Source organism: Falco rusticolus, chromosome 2, assembly GCF_015220075.1.
Source record: "Falco rusticolus isolate bFalRus1 chromosome 2, bFalRus1.pri, whole genome shotgun sequence".
NCBI classification, from domain to species: Eukaryota; Metazoa; Chordata; class Aves; order Falconiformes; family Falconidae; genus Falco; species Falco rusticolus.
The window spans coordinates 115,202,144-115,229,208 of record NC_051188.1 but is presented as its reverse complement, the minus strand read 5'-3'; the positions used below and the strand labels follow the sequence as shown (position 1 = coordinate 115,229,208).

Sequence of the window (27,065 nt, the reverse complement as noted above, 5' to 3'; positions counted from 1 at the left end):
AAAGCATTTTGTTCATGAATAAAATTATTGTAGCATTTTCAGACCCAACTCACTTTGCAATTAATTCAGCTGGAATTATTTAGTTGACTGAGAGGAGAAAGCCCTTATACAAAGGCTTACCTGTCTTGGACTCCCAAGTTTGATTAGTATGTAATTCTGCTCTCTCTTGCATTTTAACTCAGATGCTCTACCAAACCACAGCCGTACCTACACCTCTGACAATACTTCTACCAAGACTATGGGGAAAATTTGGGCTCCTCCATTGCCAGTGAGGCCACAATATTCATTTTTGTGGTCTACCTGTTCCATTCCTCTCCTTCCGAATCCATGATTTAATTCATTCTGATGCCTTTATCTGGGATCCCTTTGCTTGGCTGCAACAAGATTCCACTTACTAAAATTAAATATTGAAAATATTCACTGCCAACCAATTTGTTATTCTTGAATTATTTCCAGGACAATTCTGTTACTATTAGAACTTCCTGCAAAACATAAAATTCTTAGACTTGATGTTTTGCTTTGCTTATTAATCCAAATAATTAGATTTATCTCAAAAAACTGCAAGTGAAAAACGTGGTAGCCGATTTGCCTGCATCACCCCTTTAAAATGTGGAAATTTTACTTTATATATTCAAATGGAAATGCAAAAGGAATACTGGAGGTGAAGAAAGAGTTGTCGTTTAGGCTTTGCTGTAACTGTAATGTGTAAACTTTGAAAAATGTGTAACATTTTACAATCCTGTACAATGTATAATCTGATAATTGTGATTCAGTAGTTTTAGTGTAAAAATAATTTGAGGTAATTCAAAGCTTGTGCATGTAACGAGATGGGGATGAAGCTACTATACTGCACATTTTGTCAGTAATTTTCCTAAAACATTGTTCTGTATAATTGGTTCATTGTCACTCAATTAAATTGCACCTTCTTATACGCTGCAGAGCATGTGTTAGCATGCTCAGAATAGGTCCATACTATGTACAAGCCAACTGAAAAGAAAAATGTAATCTAGTAACATAGCTTACATAATTAACAGGCAAGACTTGGCAAATTGTTTCCCTGGATCCTATACATGCAGGAATCATTGCCTATAACAAAATATTCTACAGCATAGTAAATTCATGACTAAAGTGTTGATGTTAGTTCTGTAATTCAAATAATATTTTTAATGCCAGAATGCAAATACCTATTCAGTCTAGTTTTAGTACTCTTATCTTTCCAGCAGACTTCTTTGAAAAGACAGTATTCTTTTTTACTATCATCCCCTTTACTTTCATTATCTTTTTCTGTATCAATAATAGGGAAGGTAATAAGGCTGACAGCTTATTAACCTTCTAATTTTTTCCCTTGATGTGGGTGCAGGCATGGGGTTTTAAGCGAAGAAAACTGGTAGAATTTGCAAACACTTAAAAAACTTTATGTGAATTGCTGCACATATCATAAGCATATTCGGGGACTATAGTAGGAAGAAGGAAAAGTATCAGTAATGATCTAGTGACAGCCTGTCATTAAATATGCTAAAGATTAAAGATGTTTGTAAACTAAAAGGCCCACTCATTCAAACTAAATATATATATAAAAAATGCATAATTTGACAGAAACAAGAATATAACATATAACAAAGTAGAATTCGCTTTAAATTTTATGGGAAAGTGTAATTTTTAACACTGAATAAAAATGATACTCTTAAAAGTTTATTTTCTGGTTAAGACTGCCAAATCGGCACTGTATTCTATTCACTAGAAAAGCTATTGGCTCAGACTTTAAGGGATCAATATTACATTGTATTTTTTTGTAGTATACACATTACAGTTAAGGTCAGTATGTGCGAGCATTATTCTAAAAAATCCTAACGCAAGTGCCTTGGTCCAAATATTACAGTAATTTTAACAACACTGAATCCTATTGAGTGCTGCATGGAAAATGTGTTTTAAGTTTATTGTAAATCTGTTCTTTGTCAGTGTCTTAATTGAAATATTTTCTTTGATCACACTAAACCACATACAGTTGTGAGTGACTCTTCACAGGGCTTACACAAAATACAACACTATATTATGGGGAATTTAAATTAAAAAGGAACAGCTTTTCTTTTTTTGCAGGAAGTCACAGTTTTATTATAATTAAAACAATTGCGGTACACTCAAGAGAAATTACTTATGGGTAACTACCTGAAGAAGAACGGACAGCCCATTCCATGTAATTCTATGTCCATGCTATATACTTCCTTTCTTGTTTGTTTGTTTCTTTTGAACAGAAAGATGATCCCTTTATTTAGGAAAATAAAAATAAAAGTAGAATAGGTATTTTTTTGTTCCCAGGACAGACCAAATTGTGGTTTTCCTCGCTTCTAAGAAAACATACTCTCCAGAAGTCTGAGGATGGAAGTACTCAAGCTGTGGCTCTTCTTTGTCTTACCTGGTGTAATTATCTCTTACAAAATTTATTGCTGCACTGTTTACAATACTAAGTGGCTTTAAATTCCAGAAACAAATGGGTATACAAATAGGACTCAACCTTTTTATATTTAATATTTTTGCTGTCCTCTGTTACGTTTAGCATGCTTGCATACATTTGAAAGATTAAAGCATGGTGGTTAAGATTTAATTATGAATTCCAGATAATACACAAGGTTATAAAAATTTAATCTGTAGGTGTTTTTCTGGTAACATTGTGGGTTAATGAACGGTGTTTTTTCGAAGTTGTTCCCCTGGAAATTCTGTAGCTTGTTAAAAGTGGGTGGAGGGACACTTCAGAGAAAATGCAAACCCTTTTAGCTGTTTCGTTATCTAAGAGTTTCCTGTGGCTTGTGGAGTTCAAGGCTACCAGGAGGTAAAGCTGTGCTTTGCGTGTGAGAGGAAACATAAAAAGGTTTTGTCTATCCTCCTGTCACATCTTTCACTGCCTCCCTTCTTGGATTGAGCTCTAGTCTGACGTGAAATGTAAAAGCAAAAGAAGTGGTAAGCCAGACCTTCTAAGCTCCTGGAAGAAGTCTAATTTGTCTTCATTCATGGCAAGTAAGGATGCGTAATGTGCAGCATGCCCACCTGGGGTGTATGCAGGTGTGCACCATGGAGATGCACAAGTTCACACAAGTATGTGGAGAGTGCACACACATGCATAAACACATATACACATGCGTTACTAGGGCTGTCTGAGGAAAGCCTATTATAAAAAGCCCCAAACCATATCACACAATGGATGCGAGGGAAGGAACCTCAGTTTACTTTTGCTGTGCTAATTGCGGGAAGGAACCTCAGTTTACTTTTGCTGTGCTAATTGCGGGAAGGAACCTCAGTTTACTTTTGCTGTGCTAATTGCCCTTTTGCGTTAACACATGAAAAGTGTTTTTCAGAGGTTACAGACAAGCTGTGGTTTCCATTGTGCGTAGGCCCCAAATGACTCATCTTAATTTGAGGGATCTTTACATATGGTATCCTACAATATTTTTTTCTAGTGGTTTGTTTGAGAAGCATCTTACTACTGAACCAAGAAATGGAGAAGAAAAACCTGAGTTCTCACCCATTACCCTAAAAAGCTAACCTCATAATGTCTGCACTTCTTTCCTTGTGACTGTGTTAACCCTAAAACAGAACAGCACTGTGACACGGAACCATGGAAACATAAAGTAGTTTGGGTTCAAAGTGACCTTTTGAAGGTCGTCTAGTCCAACCCCAGATCCTAGAAATTGAACTTTCTCCTTTTCCACCCTGTGAAGTTAAGGCAAAGTACTCATGACTATTTATAAATATTTCCTGAAGCTTTTCCCGTTACCTTCTTTTTGAATAAAGGTTCATTTCCTTACAGGACATTGTTAATACAGCTAAATATGGGAAATTTTACATTACTGTAGGTTGTAATCTAAAGAAATCCTTTTAAAACTCCCCAGATATGTATTCCTGGGCTGGTTTTGCTCCTTGAACAAGCCCTTTGAAAATAATCCTTAAATTAAAAATTTTAAAAATACTCTTTATTCTTGCATTACAAAGTAACTGTTTATATATATATAGCTTCTCTGAACATTTCTTTAGGCACCTCAGCAGGAACTTTGATATTTTCTGGTGCAGGATCTTGTAGATGCGTTACCCATTGACTTCAGTGGGATTTGCATTCACTCAGAAGCCCTGGGAATCAGCTTTTTTTCTCCTGCGTGTGGATTTAGACACCTGATTTTAGATGCACAGTCAGTCACATAGCTATGAGTATCTTCCTACGCGTCGGGGGTTGGATTTTTCCCCCCCAGAAATGGCAATGCTCGATGGATTATGTGGGGTGCACTCTCGGCAGGGCGCTTCAGCGCCCAGCGCTGCCCCCCCGCCTCGGCGGAGACCTGCCGGGGGTGCGCAACCCCCAGCCGGCCACCTGTGACCTGAGTGAAAAGTTAAAATAGGTAAATAAATAAATAGATAAATAGATAAAGAAATAGATAAAGAAATAGACACCCCCCCAAAAAAAAAAACAAAACCCCCAAAAAACCCCAACAAACAAACCCAAACAAACTAAGAAACCCCACTAAATCAAACCACCCCCCAAAATAAACCCACAATACAAAAAAAAAAAAAACCCAAACCCCAAAAAAGCCTCCGTGTTCCGGGGATGCCCAAGGGCGGGCGGCTCCCGCCCGCTTCCCTCCCGCACCCCCGCGGCGGAACTTCCCGGAGCGGCTCCCGCCGCTGCCCCCCGCCGGCCGGTGGCCGCCCCGGGCGGGTCCGGCCCCCGCCCCATGGTGCCGCCCGCCTTTCAGCGGCCGAACCCCGCGGCCCTTCCTCAGCGGAGCGCGCCGGCCGGGCTGCTTATTTTATTTCATTATTTTTTCTATTTTTTTAATGTTTCCCCCCTTGCCTTGCCTTGTCAGCTAACCCCCTCTAGCGCTGAACCGGCTGCATCTGACCTGCGGGCTGTCGGCGGCGGCGAGGCGAGGGGGCGCTTCGCCTCGCCCGCCTCCCGCCCGCCCCGCTCCGCACCCCCGCGCTCCCCTCGGGAGGGCGGCTGAGGAGGGGCCGTCGCCGCCGCCGCTCCAGCGGCTCTACCTCCCCCGCTCCCCGCGCCGCCCCCGCCGGGCCGCCCGTTGCTGGCGGGGCGCGGGGCCGCGCTGGCCTCCCGGCGGAGCCGGCACCCGCCGGGCTGGGCGCAGCGGGGCGGCCCCGCGGCCGCGCCGGAGGGGGCGATCGCTCGGCGGGCGGCAGGGGAGCGGCGGCGGCACCAAAAAACTGCGGCCGGCTGCGCGGCACGCAAATCAGGAGGGAGCAGCGAGCATCACACCAGAGCCGCCTGGTTTCTGATTGCTCCGCGGCAGAGGGGGAGAGACAGAGACTGAGAGGGGGCGAGCGGCAGCGCCGGGGAGCGGCGGCGGAGGGGCCGGGGATGCCGCCCCGCAAGTTTCCTTGATGCCTTCGGGAGCGTGAGGAGGCGCCCGGCCCTTGTCCCCCTCCCGCCTCGGGAGCTCGGCGGCGGGGGGCGAGACGCTCCGCCGTGGGAAACTGAAGCCCCTCGGCGCTGCCTCCGGCCGGGGATGCGGGGGGCCGTGCGGCGCGGACGGGGGAGGAGGCTGCTCCCGCGGAGGAAGCTGCTGAAGCTGCCGGGAGCGCTTCTCCGGGGCTGAAGGTGCCACCGGCCGGAGCCGGAGGAGGGAACGGAGCGCGACGCCCCCGCCCCCCGCCCCAACCCCGGCCGTCGCCTCCTCGAAGTTGCCGGAGCTCTCCCGGCTCCCAGCGCCGCCGCCTCCCGCGGCGGGGCGGCAGTGGGGGCTGCCCGCGCCCCCGCCCTCCGGGCCGCCGCCGTGCCCCGGGACCCCGCCGGTGGATGCGCCCGCCCCGGCCCGGGCAGCCCCCGGCGGCAGTGCAGGCAGCGCAGCCGGCCGGGCCGCACCGGACCCCGGCGGGGTGGCGGGCGGGGGCGCCGCGGCGGCGTTCCCCGCCGGCCTGAAGAAGGACGGGCAGCCTCGGCGGGCCGAGGACGCGGGGCGCTCGGCGGGCACCAGCCATGGGGTGTTGTGAGGTGAGGGGATTGCTCTGGAGAGTCGGCCTCTTCCTCCCCCTGCTGACAGCGCGCCCCGCCGCCGCCGGTCACGTCGCCAGCAACCACGGTAAGGGCGGCCGGGGGATGGAGGCGGGGGGGGGGGGGGGGGGATGCTGCGGTGCGGGCGGGCTCCCGCTAACTTTCCGGCGGCCGCAGGGTGCGAGGGGCCTGGGGCCGCACCTCCGCCCGGCCCGGGGCAGCGGGGTGCTTGCCGAGGCCGGTGTCGGGGCGCTGGGGTGCTCAGCAGCTGGGGATCCCCCCGGTTTTGCACACACACACACACACACACCCCTTCCCCGGCCGCTAGAGGGGACAGAGGGACCGGGGGACCGGCCGCCGCCGCCCCTTCGTGCCGCCTGTGCCCGCCACCCCCAAAAGTTGGGGGTTTGGTGAGAGCGAAGCAGAGGGGCTTTGGTATCCCCCTCCCCGTGCCGCAGCCCCCGGAGGGGCGAGGGGCCGGTCCCTCGCCCCTCCGGGGGCTGCGGCCACCCCTGCCCGGACCGAGCAGCGGAACGGCAGTTACCTCCCGCTGAGGGCGAGCGGTACCATCGGCTCTTTTTTTTTTTTACTTAAAATGTGTTTTTTAAGGTTTAACTTAGCTCCAGCCGAACGCAGAGCGACTGCGGAGCGGGGCTGCGAGAGCTCGGTGCGCCGAGGGGAATCGCTCCCCCTCAGCCAGCTGCCCTTAATACCCAGCTAGCACCCAGTCCTGCCCTTGGCACCCCCTTTTGCCGTGCTACGCTGTGATTGTCCGAAAAAAAAATAAATTACCATTTCAAGGCTGGCTTTGTCACAGGTGCGTGCTCATCGTCTCTTACTGAAGGCAGGCTTTGAATTCCTTAGGTTGTAAACTGTGCGTTTCAGCAAAATGCCTCTGGATTAAAGGGAATTGTCCTGTTTAGAAAAATAAAAATGCACAGCACATCCAGAGGATATCGGGTTTTCTTATGAAGAACTGAAAAAAACCCACCAACAACCTTATAACTGATCGTGAAACATCAATATATGTTATTGAACATCTGGATAGAGCAGCGCCTTTCCTTAACTGTTTGTTTGATGTACATCTCTCTGTTTATATGGAGGATGTAGGATGCCTCTATTCCTAAACTGGGAGTGTCTCACCTACTTTTAAAATTATTTTTGTATGATTTAGCTTCCATCTGACGGAGTGACGTGAGTGGAAATGGGACTGAAGGGTAGCCTTCTATGTTGCTTCCAACAGTAATTATTTCACCCACTGTTACTGAAAGGGCTGGAAACAGCTATGGTGGAAAGTGACGATCAGAGAAAACAAACTGGGTTCAGTTGTGGAGTACTCTCGGATCTGTAGTTCATATATTCTCACACTGCTGTTTTACAATCTGTTTTCAGTGGTCATTGTATCCCTGCGGGTAACAGTAAGAGGAGAGAATACAGTATCTAGAAGATAGGAAAAATATGATGGTATGGCCACAGATACCCTGAGCAATCAGGGTCACTTGTGGCCTGGATGTTCCTTTACCTCTTGTGCACTAAACATGATGAATAATTTCAGTTTGTAATTGCATAACATAGTCGTATCAATGCTGTATTAGATTTTACCCTTACTTGTGTCTTAGAAAATGTCAGATTTTCCAAGTAGCACAACATAGCTTTTTTCCTTTTCTATCGCTCATTAGTGCATGCTAATGTCGGCTATGTTACCACAAGGCCTAACAAGATACATGAATGTGGTTTAAAAAAACAATAAATCTATTCACTGTGTTATAGAATGACCGAGGCACAGTGTCTGCATCAAAGGTGAAGAATTTTTATTAAGTAATACTTGTCAGCTTAGGTTTCTAAACTAGTATTTGATATCCTAGGATTAAATTAGTATTGTTTAAATAGTGTTTTAAAAACTAGGTGAAAAGGGGTGGGAGGGAATAGTTACCAAAATCAATTTAGGCCAAAGAAAAGGCTGTCAAGTGGTTTTTTTTGATGTTGACATAACTTTTCTCAACAAGTTCAGGTACTGAGGTATTGGCTGTATAAGTATTGATGAATTACCTAACTTCTGAACAACTTCTCTTTCTGCACCTTGTTTCAAAACGTACAATGAAACGAGCGACCTCTTGTCTTTGGTACTGTCATTGTACCATAGAAATCAAACAATAAGTGTAACTCAACAAAGCATGTGCAAACCGAAAATTTATTGAATTAATACAGGTGCTTTAAAACGCACCCCCCACCTGATTAATAAAATGCTAGCAGAAGAGTCTACTTTTAATGATTAATTTCTCTAAATCCAGGAATTGGATGAAAGAAAATTAGTACAATAAAGAAGTTGCCCATTGTGTAAACACTTAAACGTGTAAGTATAAAATGCCAGTTACTAACACTTGGAGTCCCAGCTGTAAAGAATTTCTTGAAAGCTTGTGAGAAAAAAGCACCCCCAAACAAACTCTGAAATTTTCATAAGGTGATATCTTCAGAATGTACGTCTTGGGAACATGTTTGCTGTGGGGTTTTCACTAGTAATAATAATAAAAACTTAGATTGGCTTTACTATCTGATATATTTAGTCTTCTATTTTGTATTTACAAACATACCAGCATTAATACTAAATGGGAAAGGAATGTTTTGTATGGGTTTCTTGATTGCTTGGGAGAAAAAGGTGTAAGGGGAATACGTTTATTAACCCGGCGCAGGAAACAGGCAGCCCTTCCACTTCATTTTTAATGGTTTATTTCCTCTTATTAAAGAGGGATTTTCAGAGAATTAATATACTCCAGTCTTATAAATTATTGTTATTACTGTGTTGGGATTAATCTTTTTGTTCGTTTTATTCAAACAGAAAGATGTATTTTTTTATATAGTTCCAAGACTCTTAGGTTGTCATTCTTCACCCAGTAAATCAATGCGTGGCGTTTTACAGTATCTGTAGCAAGGCAGACACAAACAATACTATTGACAGGGAAGTGAATTTACTCATTCATCTTAATGGAGTGGTAAGTTCAAAAACAAATTATGACCATGCCAAGGGCTAGCTGTTACTAGAAAAACCCTGTAGGTAGGCATAGCCATGGAGCTGCATAGGAACAACGTACCACTGCAGTCTGAAACCAAACTGCTTGGAACATAAGCCTTAATTAATGGCGTAGGATGAGTGCTTGCATGTTCATCTAAATTTTCATTAGTTGTCCATGACATCCAGTTATGAACAGTTGCATTATTAGGCAGGATTTCAGCCTGTGTTGTGGGATTGCTGTTTGGTTGCCAGAACGCAATGAATTAGACAATTGCTCTCAAACCTTGAAGTCCAGATAATAATAGCATCTGAGCTGTGAACTTCTTTGTGCAAAACGTGTATGACCTTTTAAGACAAAGGTCGCATCAGGTAACAGCTTGACCGTGTCTTTTGCTAAGCATCCATGCATGTATGTTTCCACATATATGTAAAATGGAAATAATATTTTCACCCTGGTTTCTTTCAAACTGTATCTGTAATGATATGACACCAGACGATTAATTTCTGAAGTAAACTACAGAACTTACGGAGTTGATAATGCGTCAGGTCTACCGGTGAACTGTAAAAGCAGGCTGTTGCTTTTTCAGTTACCAGGTATTGATACATCTTGTCAGCTTATGCAAGGTTGGTCTTTTTGTGCTTCCTTCTAAAAGGCACCTGCATTAATTTTCTTCCTCATATCAAAAAACCCAAACCCCGAGGTAAGAAATAATGTCAAATTTAAGTTCCAAAATTTGTATAGCCTTTATTTTCACAGTGATTACACTAGATGTAAATTGGGTAGCTCAAAGTAGGTAATAAAGCTTTTTGATTCTGGTATTAAAATCTCAGACAGATTAATAATGACCTTGAGTTATTCATCAGTTCAAAGAAGTTGGCTTATTTTTATTCACATATTTATTTTTACATAAGCGCAATCCATCACAGCTAAGCACTCTTTCTGAATACAGCACTCAGAATTTTCCTGTAGCAATAAGGAGACTTGGTGTCTGTGGGGACTGAACTTCTCTCTGAATGAGACTGGTGTTTCACTGCTAGAGGGTATCCCTTACTTTGAGGACTTAAGGTACTGTGAAGAAGGCTGTGCTGCAGCCTGTGTTGTACTCATCCTGATGGATTTTGATGTTAAGTTTTCCAGCAAGTATTTTTTGTGAGCATTTTCATCATTCCGGAAAGATGAGAGAATGGAACAAACACAACCATTGCAGTAAAAGTGTGCCATTCCCTTTTAAGTATGTAAAGTCATGAGCAAAATCATACTTCAGTTTCAAGCTTTTAAGAAATTTTAAAAAATATATTTTTACCCACGCATCTCACCTCCATATAGATTTGAGTGCTAATGAAGACTTTGGAACCTCTGAAGCTGAAGATACGCATAGAATGACTTGTTATCCCAAAGCCTCGATTTGTGTGCCATAAGTATGAGATGCACAAATTTGCAGTTAATGCTTCGTGATATATTCCTGGTGTTGTATTTGGCAGTACCAAGTGCTGTTTGGATATTGTTAATAATTTGTTTTGGACGAATGAGAATGATCGGTATGGAAATATTAAAAAATGTATCGCTTAAGCAGATACAGTTTAAAACTAGGTCAGTACAGTAGTTCTCATGTAACATGAGGGTGTGAAGGCACCACAGGGGAACTAAAGTGTTTCCAAAAGTATACAACGTGGCCTTCTTGAGGAAGGCGGCAAGTCAAAATTTAAGCTAAATGTTACAAGGAGGTATGGAAAGCCAAACTTAAGAGAGCAGCTGACAGTTAGTGAGTAGTGGTTTTTCCATCTCTCATGATTTATTCAGGGAGCAGTGTTTCCAGTTTCAGCCAGCATCTTGCCTACAGCAGGAAACAAGCCAGTGTAGTTCCTAGAAACCGGACTGACACCAGCACAGAGGGGATGGCCATACCTCACCTGCCTACTCTTCTGCGGTCCTTTTCAACATCTCCCGCTGGCTACTCTCAAACTGGCCCTCGGTATTGGATCAGATACACTTGAGAATGGTCCAGAATGACCATTCTTATCCTCGTGTGCATTTAACAGTTAATTTTTGGCCAGGTGTCACTTCTTTTGGCAAGTCAAGTAGTTTACAAATGAGAGAAGGAAAAAGCATGCAGGAAATTCAGTGTTTTCTTATGCAGATCTCCTCTGCGTTTCCAGATACATGTTTTTAGGTCAGATTACTTAGATCTGAACGATGGGTTTGTTTAGGGTATCTGATGTTAGACTTTTCACTTGCGGATTTCAGGAAAGTCTGAAAGTTCAGTAAATTATTTGTCAGTAAGATATAGAGTAAGTTAATATTCGATTTGTTGGCAATTTTTGAAAAAAATGAAAACCCTAACATGTTTAAAACTCCTTTAACTGATTAGTGATATTTAGAAACTGATACAATATGCAATATGAGAAGCATTTCATTTTTTTTATATCCCAATATAGCACAGCTATGTTAGCATATATTCTTATACCAGCTGTGTGTGTAAGGTGGAAGGAACATTTCCGTGAGGATCACTGAATTTTTCTAACTGCACATTGACATAAGAAGAGGCTAGTCCTTCGTTACGCCCCTTGACATGCTGAACTCTGTGACAGAGAGAGAAAATGGTAAATAGTGTGGAAACAGACAAGTAGGGAAAGAAAGTATTTGTCCAAAATCTCTGCTGACCTCCAGGAACCATGTTATTGTGCAGGAGAGGTCAACAAAAAAGGATCTATTGTGAACAGTGTATCTTCAGAAGCTGGTTTTGAACTTGTAAATGATATACCAGTATTTATGATAAGGGGTTGGAACTAAGAATTACTACTGAAAAGATTTCTCTTGCATGATAAAAATGCGAAATTGTTTGCAGGATTTCCTTCTGGTCTATACAAATCAGCTTACTCAACTTCATGAGAAAATGATTCTCCAGACCTTTCTCTTAGATTACTTTCTAATTGTTGAGTGCCACTTCCTTATCATTTTTGGTTTTGTGAATTTCTCTCTTGGCAACTTCTGTAAAATTCAGGATTTTTGTACTAATGTTTGGTTTTTTCTTACTTGGAATAGGTTTGTATGACCTATTAAAAACATAAAGAACTATATTTTTATCTAGTAATTTATTTTTAGGGCTTTTAAAATGCATTTGTAAACATTTATTTCCATTTCTGTGCTTATTTGTCAATAATTATCACTCTGTCTTCTGGCAGAATATTTCCAGACCATACAAAAGCCTGTAAAATTTAACAGTGACATTATCTTCAGCTGGTTTATGTCTCTTGTAATCCCCTTAGTTAGTCTTCCAGCCTACTACTTATTCCAGCAATCCTTATATTAGTTCCAAGGATGCTTTCATTATCAATCTTGCAACACCTTTTTTTCTTTTGTGTAGGTAGGTTATTGATCGTTCCCACATCTAAGAATAAGTCTGTTCAAAATAGGTAAGCATCAAAGAGAAGTCACTTCAATTAATTCAGCATCTGTTTTTAACGTAAGTACTAATTTTAATGTGTTACAGAACACAGCTTAGAGACCAGTCTTGGTTTTAAATCCACTCCATGTTTTATAAAGATATCTGAAACTTGCTAATCCATTATATTAACAAAGAGCAACCCAAAAGCATCCCAACAAAACAAATGCCTCAACCTGTAAGCTAGCAGATACTATTACTTTGCTTTATGAATCTTTCCACATTCTAAACACCTAAAGCCTCAATAATTATTATGTGTATTTAAAGAAAGTAGGGGTATTTCGATCTTTAAACTAAGACTAGATTAAGAAAATGCTGTAATATTCTTAACTGACATTTCTTTTGGTGGCCCAGTAGGATCAGTTTTTTCAAAATTCAAAAACATTTATTTCATGGGGAAATTATATCTAGATTGAAAATAAATGTTCTGTGGAATAATCTCAGGATTTAAAATCTCTAAATATAAAAAGGTGACATTCACATTTAACAACAATTCGGAAATCTTGATTCAAAACTCTAGAAACATTTAGTATTAAAAAAGTCTTAATGATATAACACAACATAGAATAAATTGTACGAACGATGAACGTCAAACAGACTTGAAACAAGGTCAATTAAAATGAAGAACTTTAGCTTTGAATCTTTTTCCTGTTCTTCAAAAATCTGTAAGGAATGGGTTACTATAAAATCTATTTTTAAGTTGTCCCAATGTTTTTGAGGTTATATCCCTAACTCTCCCCACATACGCTTCTCTGCCAAACCCCGCACCACGGCTCAAAGTTCTGTGTCACTGTGATTTATCTCTATGCAAAGAAGGGGACAAGCTGAAATTCTGAGGAAAGGTGAGGTCCTGATTCTTTTTGTATTACCCGCCAGAGGCGGCCATGCTTCATTCACTTGGTCACCAGCTTTGTGACCCTTAACATTTCCTTAACTGTGGTGTTAATGTTGCTTGAAATCCTCTTCTGGGAAACGTGGGGTTTGGTGCAGCCCAGAAGTCCACACAGGATCTCCAGGAGGCTGCTGTGGGGGAAGCTGCCTGTCCAGGGCTGGCCTCTGTCCATGGGTCTCTATTCCTTGTACCAGCTGGTACAAGACCGTCCCACCATAAGAAACGTGGAAAAAGTCTTTCTTGTTATCGCCTTTCGTCCACTTTCCCTTTTTCTTCCACTGTCCCCTGTTTTGTTTGTGCTCATATTTAAGATTCTACTTAATATCTCTAGGAAAAAACAAGAATTTAAAGGTGTAATACTCTTTTAACAGAAATTCTTGGTTTGTGTTTAGGTAGATTTGTAAGAAGCTGGTAGACTTGGTTTTTTGGTTGGGTTTTTTTTTTTTTTTTCCTTTTAGGAGAGGTGGTTTTATTTGTTCTAAGTTGACTGAATTCCAGGCAGTCTTTGGAGGTGTCTTAACTGTTTGCTGACAGGTTCTCCAAAAAGAGCAATACCAGATTAATGAGGGCTAGATGCACAGCAGCTCCCTGCAGGGCAGGGCAGCTCTGTTGGATAGCATAAGCAATACTCGTGTGAGAAGCAGTAACATGAGCAATCCGGAGTGAACATTTTAATATACAGATATGTTAACTGCATTTGTAATACAGCATTCCTTCATGGCAACAGATTCTTGAAATTACACAGGTTTTAGCTTCGATTAAAATCAGTGCTGTGTCACTTCCACGCAAAGGAAAAGGTGGGTAGTAGGCACCATCTGTAACAAGCTACTGTGAAGGTACACACAGAATGAGGACATAGTGAAAGGTGTATTTACTGGGATCTCTACTGTCTCAATCCATTTAATGGCTTCTGCACCTAGAAGAAAAGGGGAAAAGTCACATATAGCAAACAGTATCATTGATGCATGTAATGAGTGATTTGTTTTGGCTGGGGACCTTTGGTTAGAGCGCGCTTGCTGCTGTAATTTGTATTCTCTGGCTGCTGGTTGCTTCTTGGCTTAAAATAAAGGAATAAAAGAATGAATTGGAAAGCATTCTGTAAAATAATGCAGTAGCATTTTAATCTTGGTAAAAGTGATTATCTCCCTGAAATTTCCTGGGCCAGTTTTCCCAGTGGGTTCCAGCTGCTGGTTTAAAATCAAATTCTATAGGAGAAATTCTGCAAAAATTTAGAATTAAATTGCTGAACTATATTTTGGACATATTAAAAAAATATATGAAAGGGGGCCTAGCCATTTTTTCTGTAGCGCTTCCATTCTTTGTGGCTGGAAATTGATTGCATGAAAAGCATTTAGATGAGGGATTCATATTTCAAAATGTGGTTTGGATCCAGCACTTTCTGCTAAACAAAGTGGGGCCACGTAAAATTGCATAGTCCTTCATGTTGTGCCTGTTGTGTCTGGCTGCTGAAGATCTTTGAAGGGGAAGGTAAAGGAAATGTAAAACCTTTGACTCTGTTAGATTTCTTCTGTTTGTATTGCTGGAGTTGCTAAATGCTCGCATGCCAGAATAATACAGCAGGAACACCCACGCAGAGGGTTATGTTAGATTTAATCATTCAGTTTAGTGGACTTTATTTTTTAGAGGGGCATTTAATTTAGGTAAATATGAATACTGTTAGTATTTAGGAATGAAGAAACATGATGAGAGGTGTGGTACATGTAAGCTTCTCAGCCAAACTCGCACTCAGACTGCCATCAGTTGTGGTGGAAACCCAAACTCTTGTTGATGCTATGACAGCAGTAGGAACGTTTACCCTGTGATTTTGGTATATGATAAAAAAAGGTTATTAAGTTACAGATTTTCACACTAAGAATTTCAGAATTAGCTATTTCCTTCTTTAAGAAATACAGAGAAGGATCTCATGCTAAGGGTAAGAATTTGCTTTTGTAAAATTGCCTGTATTGGAAGTGATAAAGATGTGTTGTATTCAAAGGAGGAGGAATGATTGTGTATACTGCACAAAGAAAAAAGGTCTGCTAGAGAAAAACTGCTTCTGAAGAAATCTGGGATTGTAAAAGTCAATGAGGAAATCAGATGGTATTCCATGTCATGTTAATGGTTCCTCTTGATGCAGATGAATATAATGATGTTATCATATACTTCATTTTTCTATAGGCTATCTAAAGGGCATCTCATCTAGTGTAGAGAAATGAATGCATTTGGTGATTGGAAGGAGTCCAACGTTTCTTGTAGCCGACATTTAATACATGGCTTTGTGCAAATATTAGGCTGCATGCAGTTATTTTTTCAGTGTTGATTCACTTCAAAACTATTATTTTCACAATATTCTTTTGAGCAAGTCTTCTGTGTCTTTATAGCCACTGAACTAAGGAGAAGAGTTAAAGGCCAAAGCTTGTGACCCATTTGTGACACCCACTGCATCTTCCAAGGAGTTAGTTTTTTATGTGCTCAGAGGTAGGTGGCAGAGGTAGATACCACACCTTGGTTTTCAGTGTAGTCTTCAGTGAAACTAATTGTTATTTTTTTTCCCTCCTGTATTTCACTAAGTTGTTCTCTACAAGGAACGTTTTGTCCTTGTTTTAAAAATCCGTGATATAACCCAGCGTGTCAAAATGTTGAATGCTTATGAAGTCGATTTGTGCCACACAAATTAAAGACCTGAAACTTTCTTGCCATTTTCTGTACCTGGTCTCTTTAACAGCCTTCCTGAAGTCAAGGCCTCCACTCACAACAGAACTCTTGGCCAGCTCGCCCACAGAGCTGTCGGCTCCCACTGGCTTGGGAACTAGCTGTCTTTGATGTAGACTGTGAGCCACAGGGACTGCTTCAGTTCTGGCTTATCCTAACTTTTAAATGTGGGACTTGCAATAGTATAAAAATGTAGTTAATACAAAATTTCCTTTTCTAGTGCAATTTTTTATATTTTAAAAAGTTCATTTTTTTCTCTCCTTCTTCACATGCCATTCACGTAGGATGATGGTTTGTTTAGATTAGCAGTGTAATCCTCTACTAAATGATCTGAATTACTTAAGGCAAGAGAGATGCCATCTTCCATGGCATAAGCATTAGATGGTAATGAAGGCATGCAGCTTGCCAGTAGATTATGTTAAGCAGCAAAGGAATTTTGAAACTTGCAAGTAAAATAGGCTCATTTTCAGGTAACGTACCAGGGCTGTCCTTGCTAGGTTGCATAAGAGCTCTGATGGCCATGACCTCATATTCTGTGGCTCTTTTTATCACTTCAGTTGTCCTTTCTTTTCTTTCCTCTTTTTTTTCTTTCTCAGCCTTACTCCTCTGCTAAAAGGTGTCTGTCCATCAGTGCCCACAAGTTCCTTTTAATTTCTGCTTTTTATGGTTTCATTCCTCATTTTGCTGCATTTGATTTAGGCTGTTTGGTTTCCTTGTCCTTCCACTGTCTCTGAGCTCTGAGTGAGATGAGAGAATGAGAAGAAAGCTTTCTGTACCTGTTGACTTGGAAGATACAGTGACTGGACCATCCCGTGCAGCCTTGCAGCCCTAAGATTTTATGTATGTATGGAGTATGCTTAGTTGCTCCGTGGTAACAGTACCAGCACAGTCAAACTGATACACAGAGTCTGCTAAGGATGGAATGCAGTAAGTGTAAATAAGCTTTGGCAGAGCCAAAATTTCAAATTGCTGTAGAGAACATGTTCAGTTTGAGTAAATGTGAGCTTATAGCAAAGGACATCAGTGAATATCTGTCAGGATGCTTCAAATCACAGAAATGCTAGTGTTCTTGAAGTAAAGATGCAGAACATATTTTCCCTTCTCTTGCTCTTGGAAATGTTTGAGCAGTTTTGTTTTCAGTTTTTTTTTGTAGAAGTCCACTTCAAACATAGGGTTTGAAATAGAATATTTTAGTTTGGTAAATGTTGAAGAGGCAAAAAAACTGTTGTAAGATGAGAGAGTTAAGTAACATGAGCTATAACCATAGTTAGAACGGAGGTCACACGTGTACCTAGTTTCCCATTTCGTTCCTTTTTCATGGCACACCTGATGTTGCCGCAATACATCAAAAGTTCCAGTAATGCTTAGCCTATTCACTTTACTAATAATAATTTTCCTTACTTCCTTTTTAAGAAGTAGTTTTGATTTTAAGTAATGTCCTGAAGCCTTAGCCTTAGTGGCTTTCTGTTATATTAGAGCAAATTAGGAAATTATTTTTAACAGCTATAGTCTGATAGAAGTATGTTATACTTGAGAGGTGTGCCTCAAGAAATGAAAGCTGATTGAAACTGGTGCTACAGACAGGTATTTTGAAAACAAAAAAGAAAATCAATAATAGATTAGGCTTGATTAGCAGTTGACATTTAGAATGGCACATAGATAATGTTAAAATTTACTGACAACAGGCAGTCTTCTTCCTGATTTGCATTTGTACCTCCATTCTTGGTTCAGATGGATCATGGTACATACATTGTAAAGGTTAATGAACAAATTACCATATTGCTCATCTGATTGTTCAGGCTTTAGCCTGGAGGTCTGAATGTTTTATAATGTAGTTTGTCTTATGTAGAACCTTAATTTGTTTAAATTTTTTTGTTGTTGTTATATGAAATTCTGAATTGTTTAAAAGTTTAGATGAGTCCAAAATAATTTATGAACTGATTTTCTGCCCTACCTTCCTCCATACACTTGCTTTACTCTGCTGCAATTTAAGCATAGTTTTACCTGATTTGCATTCTTTTTAAGGGAAAAGAGCGTGAGGATCATGGTCCTCAGTTGCTTCCTTTCCATTTAATAAATATATCAAACAGTGATCGTAACACAGAGCATTGTTTCACCTTGCTATGTACTTTTTGTCAGCAATATGTGCATTTACCTTTTAGTCAGTTTTTAATGCACAACAGTACTTTTACCTCCCTCAACGGGATTACCAAACTGGTCTTTTCACCCAGTTGGCCCTTGCAGAAATTCAAGCCTTTTCCAGTTCATAACTAAAAGTGACTAAAAAGTCCCAAGAGGTTTGTTAACCCTGCCTCTCTGCCTTTCGATTCTAATAAGTAAATTTTTATTTACAAATAGTAGTTTGGAAAATAACCGTGTGTTGTTATTACTGTTCAAGAACTGAAGATTCTCTGCTATTTGCACTTTTTTGTATTTTTGATTTAAACTCCACTTTTGCAGTTGGAGGGGATCACTTCTTTGTCAGTGGAGTGCACCCTCAACAAGTTTGCTGATGACATAAAACTGAGAGGAGTGGCTGATATGCCAGAGGGCCATGTTGCCATCCAGAGGAATCTTAACAAGCTGGAGAAATGGGCTGACAGGAACCTCCTGAAGTTCAGCATAAGTCATCCACCTGGGGAGGAACAACCCATGCACCAGTATATGCTGGGGACCACCCAGCTGGAAAGCAGCTTGGCAGAAAAGGACCTGGATGAGGACACCAAGACAAATGGTATCCTGGGCTGCATTAGTCAAAGTATTGCCAGCAGATGAAGGGAGGTCCTTCCCCTTGACTCGGTGCTGGTGAGTCCACACTCAAAGTAAATTTTGGGCTCCTCATTACAGGAGAGGCAGGGACATACTGATAGAGTCCGGTGAAGGGCCATGAAGGTGATGGACCGGAGCTTTTCTCCTATGAGGAAAGGCTGAGAGGGCTGGGACTGTTTAGCCCACAGGAAGAGAAGGCTCGGGGGGGGTCTTACCAGTCCATGGAAATACCTGAAGGTAGGTTGCAAAGAAAACAGAACCAGGCTCTTTTCAGCAGTGCCCAGTGACAGGAGCAGAGGCAGTGGGCACAAACTGAAACACAGAGGTGGTCTCTGAATGTCAGGAAACATTTTTTTGTCTTTTGAGAAACACTGCACTGTGGTGGTTCTCAACCACACTATGACGGTTTGGGTTTTAAAAACACCGCACTGTGAGGGTGACTGAGCATTGGCACGTGTTATCCAGAGGTGTTTTGGAGTCTCCCACACTGGAGATATTCAGAAGCTGTCTAAACACGGTCCTGAGGGCAACCTGCTCCAGGTGACCCTGGTTGAGCGGGGAGGATTGGAGAAGATGACCCCCAGAGGGCACTTCCAATCTCAACCATTCTGTGAATCAGCAAAACATATTACTCAGCAATCCAAATTTTAGCTGTGAATGTTTCTGGTTCGCTCAGACTTGACTCTTCCTAGCCCCAACAGTATCTGTAGTAGCTTTCCATTGCATTTATTAAAGGACCTGAACAGGGAATAGGTATATATGGAGGAAGAAAGTAAGCTGATTAGAAACTGAGAGTGGTTTAACCGATTGTCTTTGAATTGTAACTCTGTAATGATATTTTAAAAACTGAATTGTTGTATGTTTGGGTTTTTTCAGCCATTTTGTTCTCTTTGACCTTCTGTGTGGGCTGGCATAGGTGGATGTGTGCTGTTTTGCATTGATAAATAATTTCAGCATCAAAATCTACATAGGTAAAAATGAAGCTGTGAATAATCAGCATTCTCCCAGATATTTCTGCACTGTGACACATTCTGTGGGATCATTTCAAGAGGAATCAGTTAGGACATGATTGTACTAGGCACTATTAAAGTGCAGATTCAAGAGAAACAAGCTTGTGTGTCAACGAAAGGCACTGTGACTTTCTTAAAAGGAGGAGTAGGAAAGGACAGCTGGACCATTTGGGTATCAGAGCAGAAAACCAAGACCAAAGCTGGAGAGATAATAATCACATGATGAATATACAGCAATAAAATTAATATATAGCATGTAAGGCAATGCCCCAGAGAAACACAATGGCTTCTGGGTCAACTGTGACTGAAGCAAGTATCACAAGGCACACCATAGAGAATGGGAATATTACAATGGCAGGTATACTATAATGATGCCAAACCAAGGTTGGTGATAGAAATCAAATGGACATACAGTAGGTTTTAATAAACCCAAACTTCCAAATATTGTGAGGTAGAGTCAGAAGTAGAGTCTTCAGTAGAGTTCTTTATATTTCTTTTGTATTGCAAAATGTGGTAGATCATTTCAAAGTTTTCCACCTAGTCAGAGATAATACTGTAAGGTTCTTTGGTAATAGCCCACTACAGCTGCTGGGTTTTGAGAAAATCACTAAATCATGACTTGGGCTTTGGTTGCCTTAATATAGATCCTGGTAATTTTCGTTGTTTTCTCTCCTTAGCTGTCAGTATTGTTTCCATTCTATTTGAATAAAAGTGAAATGTAGCCTTTTGAGAACCCTGTTGAGATGTCTGGCCTAAGTATCATCTTCACTTGTACACATACCCCAGAACAGGAGTTAACAGTGTGCTCTGTTAGCGGGTAATTTACATTAGTGTTCTGTACAGCCCTCTGATCAGCTCCCAGTGAGTTCAGTAACTACATATGTCAGTGTTGGTGGTATAAGATTATTTTATTTATGTAAGGGACTCACCCCATGAAGTTGGAAGGTCCCATTAATTCACTTGAAATTCCAGAAGTAAGAATGACTGAAAAAATACCAATTAGTAAAACTTTTTTGACAGCAGAAAAATAACGCAGTATGTCCTTTTGCAAACAAAGGATAACTGAAGTGAGTCATCTGGAACTGCACTCAGTTATGTAAATAAAATTAAGGACATACTGTAATTGAAAGGTGCAACGTTTGGTTTGTATAAAAGGCATAAAGGGAGTGGGTAGAACTGGAGTTGCTGCATCACCAAACTCAGGTCTAAGTAGCAGACATTTACCAGACCATGCTGATGTCATGGAGTGTGAATGATACCAATATCAAAGTGTATCAAAGCACTGTCAAAGGCTGGGAATGAAAGAGAATGACAGTGGAGCAGAATTGTCTGTTTGGGGTTATTGTTAAGCAGAAGCTTGTTAGGGTGGGGTTTTTTTTCTCCTTCTGTTGTAGCAATTTTGTTTTGCCGTTGAAACACTAAAAATTGTTAAATACTGGGGTTGGGTGAAGTGTTCTGCTGTGCTGTGTAAGGAGAAACCTCTTTGCAGGTGACAGGTTTGTGTGTCTTGCTCATATTCTCAGGCTAAGGCCAATTGCCACCATCTGAGAAGATGAGAATTTTCTACCTCTGCAGGTCAGATGAGACTGCCAAAGCAATTTGTGGTTGGAGATTTTTTCCTTCACTGTAGCATGTAATATACTTTCCTTATCTTAAAAATGATGGGGGGGGTGTGGTGTGTGTGTGTGTGTAATACCCTCCAGTTAAGCATCTGCTTAATTAAGGGTCTTCTTTTTTATACTGCGTTTAAGAAAGGAAGAAGTTTTTGAGTTGATACTCAAGCTGTGCAAAGAATAATTAAAGACCTGTTCATTCTTTTGCACTAATGTATTTAAACTTTTAACTGTGATTATGGATGCTTGAGTCTCTGACCTAAGGGATTCTTTCTTTTCTGATAGCTGGTGTTCTTGGGTCCAAATGAGATGCAATTACACCAATTTCAGTGAATACATTGTCCAAACGACCTGATTATTTGAGCCGACAGCTCAGGTTGATTTCACAGTTATTCAGCATGCACAAAAAGTTACTTTGAATGTTTGGGGTTTGGGGCCTTTGCTGCATGGAACATATAAGATTATTGATCTGGTTTCAAGAAAGAGAAAATTATGAAAATAATTTAAGAAATAGCCTTGATATGAAATGCTTTATGAATAAAGTAAAATTTTTGTTGGTGAGCTTCATGGAGGTAGTATTCTTTGAACAGAGGTAAACATTATTGTGCAGCTGTAAGGAATGTAAGTATGATTGTCATTGCAGTAAAGTAATACAATTTATGGCTAAAGATCCCAAAGTAGCAGTGAACTATCCTTCTTTTCAGATAATGAGATGGAACAGTATATTTTTTATAAGGGAGAGGAGAAGAAAATAAGAAAAAGGAAGTGAAGATAGAAAAGCAAGTTACTCTGAGTCTCTTACATGAATATTCTAATTTATAAAATTTTGGGGTTGGTTGGGCAGGAAAAAAATAATTTTTTCAATAATATGTTATGTCCAGGTGTAAGCAAACAGATTTGTAGACTCCAAGCAGACTCCAAGCAGGTTCTAGCACTTTTAAAAAATTGCTTAATTTTAAAAATATAAAAAATAAATTCATTCCAGTGTAGGATAGGGAAGAAATGTCATCAACTTGAGTCTATTGATTACATTTTTATTGCTCAAAACTGCTACAGTTCATAAAATGCAGTTTTACAGGCTATTAGTCCATAATGTGGGTTATGTCCTTTGGAGACTTATGTTAAAGATAATGCAGTGGTTCAGAAAGATCTATATTGCAGTCCTGTGAAGAGAGTTCAAGAATTATTTAAGTGCTTTTTACTGTGTTCCCAAAGCAAAAAGGTTGGAGGGGAGACATTACCATCAGCTTCAAAGACAGGAAAGGAAATTAGCAGTGGAAGAGTCAGTTTATCATTAAGCAAGTGGCTTAGTTTCCTTGGAGGTGAGGAAAATATTGTAACAATACTTTTACGATACAGGAAAAGCTGTAACAATAGTGGCATTGAAAGGTGGTGTTTGTTTGTTTTTTTAATTGTTCTTCGCAGAAAAATAATAGTATTTGCTTTAGTGGTACATGCTAAGACTGTTGACACTGGATCGAGTGTCTTGACTGTAATTAGAACACAGGATTGGGAAAGAGCTCTGTTACCACATGCAACTGCCTCCTATGATGCCATATAAGAAAATGATTAGTTTTCATTGTACATCTAGTGAAGTGACGTTGCCCCTTTGCTCCTGTTGGAAGGCTGTCCTGAACTTCAGTGTTATGAAATTGAAATGCATTTATAAACTGCATTTATTAGTGGTTGGTTCTTATTCATTTATGCTTGTGCTGGCATTGTCCCAAAGCTTGAGAACAACTTTATATTCTCAATTTTTATCCAGCTACACTGTTGTAGGAGGAGTCGTATCTCTTCTTTTGGGTTTTGGCATGCTGTTTTCATCTCTCATTCAAGAGATTTCTGATCACTATGACAGTTACAGTTGCCTTTGCTTGTTCTTCATCCCATTTTAACTCATTCTTTCTTGAGCAAAGGTGGCCAGAACTATGTGCCGTTCTTTGCTTTGCTGGTGAGATTTTACAGGTGTTTGTGCAATAGTTTTTTTAGTAAACATACCTGACACTTCGTGTGATGGCATTTGTCACCTTCATTCCTGTGTGGTTTGATTGGTCCCTGGTTGGCTTGTCATCAGCTAATACATGCACATCTTATCTTCTCTGTCTGTCACTAGGCTCCCACTTCATAAAAGAAATTCTCCTTGGCTCCCTTTGAGTTGTTGAATGATCTATATTTAATGCCCTTCCTTCTTTATTATTCTGGATAGGAAGAATCATTCCTTCTCTCCCCATAGCCCCACACACAGTGTTCCAGCCTTCAGCTGTGTTGACAATGCCTCCCAACTTTCCCATGAAAAAAATCTCATTAGAACAAGCCTACTTTGGCCAAGGACATTACTTAAATAAGATCAAACTCATGACTAATCTTTGAGGAATTGCTCTACGAATTACACAGTTAAATACTGTCTGTATCAAAAGCATGCCTTTTATGCACTTCCTCACCTCTTTTGCTCTCTATTTAAGGCAGCTAAAAGCTCTTTTAACAACTTGTTTCACTTTTCTAACCCAGATTTATTTCTGACATTTATACAACAAAATGTACATGGTGAGCTAACATGTTCACTACCAATATAGTGTTGCCATACAAATATCCACTTAATGATAACGTAACTATAAAACCTCAAATAATATTTCATAATTTTTGTAGATTCAAAACACCCTTCAGTTTGTATGATACTGAAATAAGGCAGAAAGTACGGCATTCTGAAAGTCAAATTGAATGAAATTATCCTCAAATTCAGCTGTAATTTTACCTTAATGCATTATAATTCAGATGTCAGCATTTTCTTCATAATTTGATTCTGCTTGGCTATTAGGATCGCTCAGTACTTACTCTGTTTTATTGCTTTTAGATGAAATAAATTAAGCTGTATAGCAATATAAAAGATAATATTCATTGTTATAAATCTGGCATTTACACGAATGAAACATCTTAAATTCCCCCTTCATCTGTTTTAAATTAAGTATGAGATTTAAATAACTTGTTCTGATTGAGAGCAAGCGCTGGAAATGAAGGGACTGTGGACAATCAAAAAAGCACACTGAGATTCTGATCAAGGCATTCATTATTGTTGGTGGGAAACAACGTTAAACAGTAATTGATTGCATTCATGTAGAGGGTAGAGAAGCCTGCCATGAGATAGTATTATATTCATAGTCTGAGAATGATTTTGAACAGGTGGGAAAGTGAGAGTAATAAGCACAGTATTTCAAATTGCTCAGGTATGGTGGTAGCTAGCTCTTGTAAGAAGAGAGACCTTAGATCAAAGTGGGTTTATGAAATCTGTGTAATGAATTTGTCTTCAATTTTAGATATTATCTTCCTTTATAGTTGCTTTCTTAACTAGGGATGCAATTATATATTTATTTTTTACCCTAAAATATTTAATTTTAACACTTGATTCTCTCCATCTCATTCCTTATTAAATTCTCATTATAATCTCACTAATCCTTTTTATAGGCAGAAAAAAATTGCATGCAAATAAAAAAAGAAAGTTTGCCCTAAAACTATTCTTAGATTCAGCAGTCTTAATTGAATGTATGCTAACTCTGTGGAGGATATTGTTTACTCCAGAATAACTCTATCGTTACTGAAAATGAAATCTTGTTTCTTGAAGACCGGCTTCTCTCATGCAGTCTGAAATGAGAAGGGAAGACAGCTTCAGTTGTCTTAGTTTTAGTATGTTGTGTAAATTGCTGCATTTTGAAAGACTGTGTTTTAGCATTTTAGACAAATCAGTTAGTGATGATGTATTTTGGATTCTAGATACAATTCTGGCGGCAAGTTGTCTGAATGAAAGCAAATATGTGCAAAAGCTGATAGATGCCTCCCCTTTCCAACTTGTACACCATTCCTGATGCGCAAAGAATAATAAACATTTACTTTTAAGAGTCAGTGTTCATTGTTGTCCTGTACAGCCCATCTATCCATTACCACTATTCAGTGCCTTTCCTGACTGTCTCCAACTGACATTTTCCTAAACTCCTAGTTCTGTCTTTGTGATTTTTTTTTTGCTGTTGTGTAACACATTGTCTTTCTTTCTTCCTTTCTTCCCTTCTTTTGCTTCCTCCTTCCCTTCTTCTCCTTCCTCCTTCCCTTCTTCTCCTTCCTCCTTCCCTTCTTCTCCTTCCTCCTTCCCTTCTTCTCCTTCCTCCTTCCCTTCTTCTCCTTCCTCCTTCCCTTCTTCTCCTTCCTCCTTCCCTTCTTCTCCTTCCTCCTTCCCTTCTTCTCCTTCCTCCTTCCCTTCTTCTCCTTCCTCCTTCCCTTCTTCTCCTTCCTCCTTCCCTTCTTCTCCTTCCTCCTTCCCTTCTTCTCCTTCCTCCTTCCCTTCTTCTCCTTCCTCCTTCCCTTCTTCTCCTTCCTCCTTCCCTTCTTCTCCTTCCTCCTTCCCTTCTTCTCCTTCCTCCTTCCCTTCTTCTCCTTCCTCCTTCCCTTCTTCTCCTTCCTCCTTCCCTTCTTCTCCTTCCTCCTTCCCTTCTTCTCCTTCCTCCTTCCCTTCTTCTCCTTCCTCCTTCCCTTCTTCTCCTTCCTCCTTCCCTTCTTCTCCTTCCTCCTTCCCTTCTTCTCCTTCCTCCTTCCCTTCTTCTCCTTCCTCCTTCCCTTCTTCTCCTTCCTCCTTCCCTTCTTCTCCTTCCTCCTTCCCTTCTTCTCCTTCCTCCTTCCCTTCTTCTCCTTCCTCCTTCCCTTCTTCTCCTTCCTCCTTCCCTTCTTCTCCTTCCTCCTTCCCTTCTTCTCCTTCCTCCTTCCCTTCTTCTCCTTCCTCCTTCCCTTCTTCTCCTTCCTCCTTCCCTTCTTCTCCTTCCTCCTTCCCTTCTTCTCCTTCCTCCTTCCCTTCTTCTCCTTCCTCCTTCCCTTCTTCTCCTTCCTCCTTCCCTTCTTCTCCTTCCTCCTTCCCTTCTTCTCCTTCCTCCTTCCCTTCTTCTCCTTCCTCCTTCCCTTCTTCTCCTTCCTCCTTCCCTTCTTCTCCTTCCTCCTTCCCTTCTTTTCCTTCCTCCTTCCCTTCTTTCTCTTTCTTTCTCTTTCCACCAAGTCTTCCCATACAAATGTCTGTCTTCAGGCTGAGGCATTTCTCCCTCAGACTCCTCTATCAGTCTTTGCACCCTCTGAAGCTCTTCTACTATCTCCATAAGACTGTATTTCCTTGTAACCTCATCAATTCATGTTACACTCTTCTAAAATTCATTGTCTGACTGCTCTAGTCCACCCACTCAATCCATCCTCTGCTCTGTAGGCATCATCAGTCTGTTGGTCCTTAACCACCTTCATCAAACTGCAATTCCCACAGCATTCAGCTTTCACTGGGGTTTTCCTTAACTGTCAGATGCACTCACTTGAACTTTGGGTAAAAATACCTGTCCTTAACCAGCTGACCTGTGGTCTTCAAGTTTGTTGATCTGGGTGGCCCTGGCCTAGCCGCAAACCATCGATTTGCTGCCTCTCTGCAGGGCTTCTTCCTTCTTGCTACTTTGCTGTTCACATCTTTTGCAGCTAACACTATTGTATTTCTCCAGCTTTACTTCTGAATCCTTTGTAATCCCAACTAGACTCTGACTGACTGTGTGGATAGAGATGCCACCCGTTGAAATCAGGGAGGGACCATTTTTTAGGCAAGACAAAGCCACTGA

General features: G+C 41.0%; 1 protein-coding gene across 2 annotated transcripts in view; it reads left to right on the top strand.

The window, feature by feature from the left end:
* Positions 1–5,827: 5,827 nt before the first annotated feature.
* EPHA6 (EPH receptor A6) overlaps positions 5,828–27,065 on the top strand; it is a 513,653-nt gene continuing 492,415 nt past the window's right edge. For both annotated transcript variants that reach the window (XM_037378259.1, XM_037378258.1), the window contains exon 1: positions 5,828–6,080. In XM_037378259.1, the coding sequence (XP_037234156.1) occupies positions 5,978–6,080 (103 nt within the window). In that variant the 5' untranslated portion in view covers positions 5,828–5,977. The remainder of the gene's footprint in view (positions 6,081–27,065) is intronic.